This window comes from Grus americana, chromosome 13, assembly GCF_028858705.1.
Source record: "Grus americana isolate bGruAme1 chromosome 13, bGruAme1.mat, whole genome shotgun sequence".
Lineage (NCBI taxonomy): Eukaryota > Metazoa > Chordata > Aves > Gruiformes > Gruidae > Grus > Grus americana.
In genome coordinates this window covers 3,344,875-3,353,488 of record NC_072864.1, presented here as the reverse complement: position 1 = coordinate 3,353,488, position 8,614 = coordinate 3,344,875, and the positions used below count along the sequence as shown (strand labels likewise).

Here is an 8,614-nt window from a genome sequence, read left to right as displayed (position 1 = left end):
GACCGCCCCCGCAGTGCCTATTCGTTTCCCCCCGCAGTTGTATAATTTCCAGCTCTCCACATGAACTAAACCTTTTATCAAATCATAATAATAAACCTTTAGGCTCCAGGAAAACGACTTTGTTTTAAAAACAACCAGTTTTCCGCATGAAGGAAAAGTGAAGGGAGAAAAAAAACTGCAAAAAAACACGTATATACACAGACAAGCGCCAGACTTGGAGCAGAAAAAAACAGCATGGATTTATTTTAAGGTAAGTACAACAATTAGGACCACATAAGACAAACGAACTTTGAAGCAGGTTAAAGCAAATAGTCCTTAGGAATGGTCAAGGTGAAATCTATTATACAAAACATCACACGTCGTAAATAATAATAAAAAAGTATCAGATACTTTGTCTTTTTTTTCTTTCAAAAAAAAAATCCACCAGCAAAAAATAAATTATTTCCTCGTCTTGTGAAAAGAACAGCTCTAAAACGAAAGAAACTCTATTGCATAATTGTACACAGAAGAAGAAGAAATCACTTGCTATTAATTTGGAAGTTAGGAATCGTTGGGCGAGACAAAAATAATCCAGTGAACTCAACTTTAAATATTATATTAATGGCTCTGAAAAATCAGCCTGATTAGAAATCCACACATTTTTTACAGCACAACAGAGAACTTAAAAAATACCCAGGACATATATTTATATATATATATTCATATACTTTTTTTTCTTTTAAAATGTATAAATGGTCGTTGTGATATTGGTCCATAACTTACTTTTCTGAGACCCCCTATACTTTAGCATATAAAATTTGCCACTTTTAGATAGACATATATATATAGAATTATTCCTTTTTTTTAATTTTTTTTTTTTTTAGGAGAGATCCCCCTTTTCAAGTAGAATTTACTTGTCTGGAATTTAAGGAGGCCCAAAATGGGGCTTGGGATCTACAAACTCTGTGGGCCCCAGGTCCACGGGGAAGCTGTCAGATTTTTTCTTTTCCTCCGTCTGAAGCGTTTGGTGTGGTTTAATTTCTCCTGATTTTTTTTCAATAATTATTATTAATAATTTTTTTTTATTTGATTTTTTTTTTTTTTTTTTGCGGATGGCCCTAGGCGGGGGAGGAGGGGAAGGGGGTCGCGGCTACTCAGTACTTAGTGCAGTCGTAGGAGTAGGGGGCGGCGTGGCGGTATAGGGAGGGCGCGGATCTGTAGGGGATCTGACAGGCGGAGTTGCTGCTCACCTGGTGGTCGCTGAGCGAGGCGCTCTCCATCCCGAGCCGGTGCGAGGTGAACATTTCCCGGACGTTGGGAAAAGTCTGCTGCTGAGAACCAAAAGTGTGCCCGGGCAGGTGGCTCAGCTCAGCCCCGTGGTTGAGGTACCAGGAGGCGGTGGGTTGCCCCCCCGCCGCCGCCCCGCCGCCGCCGCCGTGGGGATGCCCGGCCCCCAGCGCACCCTCCTGCCCCGACGGCAGGCTCAGGGTGCCGAGAGGCGATGGGGCACCGGTGGGATGCTCGGCCAGACCCTCCTCCAGCGGTGCCGGGGGCACGCACATGTGGCCCGGCCTCTCGCCGCTGTAGAGGCTCATGGCCCGCATGCTGCAGTGGTAGCTCCCACTAGTGTCCAGGGCCTGGCTGCACGCCGCGCTGTAGCCCGACGGCTGCCCCGGTGGGTAGCCCAGCGGCATACCGGCGCCCGTCCTGCCCGAGGCGGCACTCACCGGGCTGAGATCCCCCGCGGGGGAAGTCCGCAGGGTCATGATGCTCTCCACGCTGAAGCCCGGTAGCCCGTTGCCGGCGGGGTGATGCTCGGGCAGCGAGCCCTCGGGGGAGGCGGCGGCGGGGGGCGAGGCTGCGCTGCGGGGGCTGTCCCGCAAAGCCCCGCCGCTGGCCGGGCTCAGCGTCTCCACCTTGGTGATCACCGGCAGCTCGGGAGATGCCGTCTCGCTCTTGATCACCACCTTCTTCTCGGAGGCCGGCGCCGAGGCGGAGGAGGAGGAAGAGGAGGAGGAGGCTTCCTTGGGGAGGTCGGCGCCGGGCAGCCCGGGGGGCTTGGGCTGCTCCTTCAGCAGCCGTTCCCGGGCCTCCTCCTTCTCCTTGGAGACATCCTTCTTCTTGAAGCGTCTCCGGCGGCGTAGGAAGCTGCCGTTCTCGAACATGTTGTAGGAGTCGGGGTCCAGGGTCCAGTAGCTGCCCTTGCCCGGCTTCTTGTCGTCGCGGGGCACCTTGACGAAGCACTCGTTGAGGGAGAGGTTGTGACGGATGCTGTTCTGCCAGCCCTGCTTGTTCTCGCGGTAGAAAGGGAAGCGGTCCATGATGAACTGGTAAATCCCATTGAGCGTGATCTTCTTGTCGGGGGCGTTCTGGATGGCCATGGTGATGAGGGCGATGTAGCTGTAAGGTGGCTTCACCAGGTCCTTGGGGGCGGCGGGTTGATGGGGGTGGTAGGGTCCGTAGGAGCGCCCCATGCCCGCCGCGTACTGCTCGGCGTGGCCCGAATAGACGCTCATGGGGTTGCCCATGCCGCCGTACGTCCCCGCCGTCCGGTAATAGTTCTGCTCGCTTAAATACGGCACCACTCCCAAAGCGTTGGGGTCCGAGACGGAGTAGCGAGCCTGCATCATGGAGATGGGCTTCCCGCGGCCGGGGAGGAGAGGAAGAGGAGGAAGAGGGTGGAAGGGCCTCACCCCCGTCCGGGACCCCTCTGCGGAGAAGGAAGAGGGGAGAGAGGGAGAGAGCGGGAGAGAGAGAGTCTCAGAGACGAGCTAAATCCCAGCGTGTCCTCTAGCAGCGGCACCGCAGCAGCATCCTTCGGGTCGCCGGGGGCGGGGTGGTCTCTGGCGGCCTCTCCCTCCCTCTTAATTACTGTGATTCTTGTATACACACCTATGGCCCGCGGCGGGCGCTGCTGCGGAGCGGGAGGAGGCGGGGAGCGGGGCGGGGAGGGGGGGGCTGTTCTCGCAGGAAAAGGGAATTATTTAAAAAAAAAAAATAATAGGAGAAAAAAAAAAAAAAAAAAAAAGAAAAAGCCTTGCGGAAACCCAGTTCTTGTCACAACAACCGCCCGAAATCTTCCGGAGCCCGCGGGGCCCCGCCGGCTCCTGGCGAGGGGTGCGCGGGGGGCGCGGAGCCGCCGAGCTCCTCGGCCGCGCTGCGGAGCTTCAAAACTCTCCCCGCGCCGCCGACGCGCTTTTACTCCCCGCTGGCCCCGCCCCCCGCCGCCACCGCCCGCCAATGGCGGAGCGCGAACCCGCCGCCGCAGCCAATGGGAGGGCGGCGGCGGGATGCGGTGGCGTTGGCGAGCATCACACGCAGGCACACGCCACACACACACACACACACACACACACACACACACACACACATACACACACTCTCACACACGCGCGTCCGCCTTGCCTTACTCTAAAATTATATATACACACATAAAAAATTATATACGTTCGCCCCTCTATAATTCTAACGTTTTGGCTCCAAAAGGAGCCAGCGCCGAGCGGCTCTGGCCGGGGGCTCTGCTCGCCCGCGTCACCTTCCCTTCGCCAAAAAGCGAAGTTTTTAAGCACTTTTTTTTTTGAGCCAGGTTGATCTCAAGGACGGCGGGAATCGCGACACCGCACTCATCCCCGCCCCGCGATGCCGACATAACGGTGCCCCTGTGCCGGGCGGGTCCTTCTTCCCCCTTTTCTAAATACATTTATTTTAAGTGAAATAGCCCGGCGGTTCTTCGCCTGACGCCGGGAAAGGCCACCGGGTCCCTCCCCACGCTGCTCGCCCGGTGGCCAGTGGCATCTCGTCCCGCTTTGCCGCTCGCACCCCGGCCCCGGTGGCCCCCGACCCCGCCGTCCTGGGGGGCTGTGAGGTTCCTCTGCCGCTTTGAGGGAGTTTGAGGGTATTTTATGATCGTTATTTTTAAAAAAGAAAACAGTGAGAGCACTTAAGTGGTTATTTTTTCGTTCCGGCCATTGAGGTGGATTTTCTTGTGCGTGTGAAATCCGCCCCTCTGCCTTTTCTCTAATGATTTCATTAGAGGCAATCAGAGCGGGACAATTAGGGACGCATGGTGACCAAGTGTAAACTCAGGTACTGGGAAAACTGCTGCGAGCTGTCCTGTCCCACTCGGGAGAAGCGTGGATCTGCCCAGCGAAGAAATGAAGGTGGGAAACAGCGATTTCTCCTCTCCCCGCTCCGAAAATAAATAAATAAATAAATATAAAAAAATATAGTTACTGCAAAATCGATTCGAGCCCGAAGAGACCAAGATAAGACTGAAATTAATTAGCTGTCACTTCGGCAGGGCTCCTTCCCGCTGTCTCCCCCGAGCCCGGCTTGCTCCTGCTCTGATTTCTAAGCGGTGATTTTTTGGTTTCTTACACTGTAATTCTGCCTTTCCCTCCTTGCAATTTGTGGGGCTTCGTAAGGCTTTAAACAAAGATTTATTTTTTTTTTCCCCCAAAGTCAGATCGTGATTTTTTGCTGGCTGCTGGTACGAAGGGTCCGTTCCCCGCTCCCAGCCGGGGCGGTGGGGACGAGACCGCAGCCGGCTCCGGCCGTGGGAACTCGTCGGTGCTGTTAATTACCGGAGATTTTCTTAATAAGAAAGGAAACGATTTTATGCGATAGCCGGGGGAAAAAAATAATAAAAAAATAAGAAGCAGCTTCTCTACAAGGAGGTATGGCTAAAAATGATCCGCGACGGAAAAATTGATTGGAAAGTTTCGCCGGACGCTTCGAAATTGTTATTTAATTTTGATGGAAATAAATGTAAATGTTCTGGGAGGGTTTCATCAACCGAGCAAACGTCCGGGGGATTTTTTATGAAAACAAATAGTACATTCTGCGAGGTCTGCTGATACTTTTCATGTAAATGTACTACCATCGAGAAAACTTTTATTACTTTTTTTTTTCTTGAATCATTTGAGAACGACTTCACATTTTAATCTTCCGTTTTCAAAGAAATCATATTTCTCATAAAAACTAGGGCGTTTTCTTAGCGTACATAAGCACACAGGATTTCTTAAACAATATAACTATTTAAAAGGCAGGAATTTTTAAAAGCAAAAGCTTGACCAAAGCCACCCCTGCGGCGTCCTAGAGCTGTCCCTTCCTAGAAGCCTGGTACGCTCTCGAGAAATAACCTTACCTCTTAACCTCAGAAATAATCTTACCTCTCCTCGGCTGAAAACTTTGCCGAGATTATTTTCTACAGAAAACCAAGCAGCAGCAATACGTCTTTGCTTGCTGCAGCTGAAAACTTAACAGAGACTAAATCAACGAGCTCGGAAAAACCCAAACTTCAAACTGCAGGAAGAAAAAAAAAAAGAAATAATCGTTACGAAAAATAGCCAGCTTCCAAACGGGGGAGCGCGGAGAGAGGAGTCCTTTCGAGCAAGAGAGCAAGAGGCACGGGGGAAACGCTCCCTCCTCCCGGGCACGGCGGGTTTCTCTCTCCCGTCCCCTGCGGGACTCCGGCAGCGGCGTTTGCCCGAGTTACCGAACAGCCACGGGCGGGGAGGCGCCGGTTTTCCCTCCGCAGTTTTTATTTGCCTTTGGCGAGCACCCGAGAGCAACAACCTGAACCCTTCCCCTCCTCGGGGGCCTTCCCCACGCCGGCTCCCCGGGCCCCTCGGCGGGGCGAGCGCTCGGCGCTGCCGGTCCCCGGCGGCCGGTTCCCGGCGGCGGGAGCAGCGTTCACCTGCCCGCCCCGTGGGCTCTGCGCGGCGTGTGCTGCCCTCCAGGGGACACCGAGGGGCTTGCACCGCCGCACCGGCACCGCACCGGCCTCGGCTGCCCGGCCCCGGTGCCCGGTTGTGCGGGAGTACTGCGCGGGGGAGGACGAGAAGGGAGAGATAAGGGGAAAGGAGGCGAGGGGGCAAAAAACCGAGAGAGGGGGAAAACGAGACAGTGAATCAAAGAAAAAGAGGGCGAGGGAGTGAGCAGGCGAAAAGGAAAGAGGGAGAAGTGTGCGAGAGAGAAAGGGAATGGGGAATGGGAACGAGAGAGAAGGAAAGCATGAGAGTGGCAGAGAGAGAGAGAAAGAACGGGAGAGAGGTAGAAAAGAAGAAAGAGAGAAAAAGAAGGAAAGAGAGAAAGAGAGAGAGGAAGGGAGGAAGGGAGGAAGAGAAAGAAAGAAAGAGAGAGAGAGAGAGAGAGAAAGAAAGAAAGAAAGAAAGAAAGAAAGAAAGAAGGAAAGAAAGAAGGAAAGAAAGAAGGAAAGAAAGAAGGAAAGAAAGAAGGAAAGAAAGAAGGAAAGAAAGAAAGAAAGAAAGAAAGAAAGAAAGAAAGAAAGAAAGAAAGAAAGAAAGAAAAGAGAAAAAGCTATGTCTTGGCAATGCAAAAAGTGGATCAGTCTGGCTAAGACCCACCGATGCACATGGCTTTCTGCTCGTTCACCAGTTTGGCATCTGTACTGGTGACCAACCCAGGAAAGGGCACCCACCACTGGCTACAGGGGCTGACACGAGCCCCAGACCCATTTTCCAGCAGCAGGTGATGTTGTTGGGCTCAAACAGGTTAGCCCGGGCCAGCCCCACCTGCCCTGATGTGCCTCCTTTGCCGGCTTATTTCGTAAGCACAAAAAAATTGGTCATGAACTGTTTATTCACAGATGGAAATCCATTTCTCAGTGGTCTGAAAGACTAGTTTCTGGTAGCCAGCTAATATGCTGTATGAATGAAAACCTCACTTAAAAACTGTTACTTTTAAAATGTGTAGCCTATCTTTAATTTTCAATATTGAAAACCAAGCAGAGTGATATCGCTAGTTTAGGGCTCTTCTTTGGGTGCATTTCATCTGTTTTCCGTGGCTGCCCTTGTGCGTTCACTTCAGAGAAATGATTCCTGCAGCACAAGGAGTTTCTTTCTGCATTGTTCACAGGGTTTGTATTAATGTGGCACTCCCTTTTTCTAGGTTTTTCCACAATTTGTGGGTGTTTCAAGCAAGAGCTGCATGCTGTTTTTTGTATGAAAGTCCAGGATCCTTTTTTAACCTCTTTCACTAGAGTATTTTATTCAATCTGGTAAAATGGATATTAGAAATGATTCAGGTACCTCCAAGAGACATGTTGGTGGCCCTGTCTGCTTCCCACTGAAAAGAGAGGCTTTCCAGTGGCATCCATACGAGCCACATCAGGCTGCTAGAGCTAATGCAAAAGGCTGCAGCGTGTGTGACAGAAAAGACCATGGAAAAGAAATTCGGAGCAAATTTCAGACCTGTAGAATCAAAGCAGAGAATTGCACCAGCAGCAAAGATGTTGCCTGTTAGCAAACTCCTCATTTGCTTAAGGCAAAGCACTCTGATTTCTAGAAAGTCAGTGCAGGCCCTCTTTTTCGGAAGAAAGAGCTTTACTGAGCGTCTTGCACGGAGATTGGAGAGAGATGTAGGTGGTCTGGTAGGATCTCAGCCCCCCTTGATAGTTACTGTATTAATTAACGGCACCATTGCTACCTCACTCACTTTCCCTTCCTCAAAGGAAAGGAGGAAGAGAGTACGTTGGAGTGGAAACGAGTCTCATGAGCTGCAGCGTGGCGATTTTGGGTGACAGCAGACGGACAGACAGCGTCGGCACTCACAGCCCGGGAGTGCAAATCGCAATGCCATATTACAGAGAGGTTGTAAATTGCTCACCAAAGGCCTGATCCTGAACTCCCCGCAGAGATATCAAAGTCGCTGGGAGTTTTCCGTGAGTAGGAAGTGGAGGAATGAGCTTCAAACATTTAGGCCCAGTTCCACATGGGTGGTCTATTATGCCTGGACAGATTCCCACTGGCTCCAGCAGCACTCTGAGGTAGTGAAAAGGCTCTTCCTAAATGCACCCCATTGCAGAACCAGGGCTCTAAGTACTTTCTTTGAATGCTTACGAGGGACTTTGGTGGAAAGGTGAAGCCTCAGGCTCACCGCAGCTGCTCCGCAGTGTTTAGCCCAATATGTTGATATTAAACTGAGTTCGAAAAACACACATAGTTGGAGGGGGAAAAGACTCCTGAACTCAGCGGAGTCCTGGCCTTTGATTCGCACTGTGAAAAAAACAGTTCGGCAATCAACAGCAGCCGCAGAGAGAAAAGGCGTTTGCATCTGCCCAGCTATACATCTGTAACTATTCAGAGAAGAGCATCCGAATTTGTTCCGCTTTTTGGTTGGCAGAGCAACAGTCAGCTCTGACGGTGGATGTGTATCGGTAGCATCCAAGCCAAGCAGATTAGAAACCAAATTCAAAAGCCATTTATCCCCCTTCCCCGACACACTTTAAAATAAACCTCCGTTTCATTGTTCCCATGACCCTTCCATCCCACTCCTCTCAGGAATGTCGGGATTCTCAATGTCCTCCCGCTTCTTGGGGTAATTGTCAAATACATTAATTCTACAAATAATAAATCATGCAAACAAATCATTTACTATCCTATTAAACACAAGTGAGAAGTGTACTTCCTGAAAGCTGGCAGACCTGGAAGCCCATGTAAAGGCTGGGATACTGCTTTATTTTTAGCCAGCCAATTTTAAATGGAAAAATAATTGAGTTGGGAATTTATTTTATGAGAAGTGAGGTGTTCCCCCCCCAGTTATAACACATGATTGAAAGATCACGGTATTCCTATAACCTCAGGGTCCCTCTCACGATGTCAGTGGCATGGCA

The 8,614-nt window shown here is 51.0% G+C and overlaps 1 protein-coding gene across 1 annotated transcript; it reads right to left on the bottom strand.

The window, feature by feature from the left end:
• Positions 1–224: 224 nt before the first annotated feature.
• Positions 225–3,193, bottom strand: FOXC2 (forkhead box C2). The gene has a single exon (XM_054841075.1). The coding sequence runs from the start codon at positions 2,607–2,609 to the stop codon at positions 1,134–1,136; it is 1,476 nt and encodes a 491-aa protein (XP_054697050.1). The 5' UTR covers positions 2,610–3,193; the 3' UTR covers positions 225–1,133.
• Between the last annotated feature and the right edge of the window lie 5,421 nt (positions 3,194–8,614).

Excerpts from the sequence above, each read along its gene's own strand:
- FOXC2 (XM_054841075.1), bottom strand. The coding sequence starts at position 2,609 with ATGATGCAGGCTCGCTACTCCGTCTCGGACCCCAACGCTTTGGGAGTG.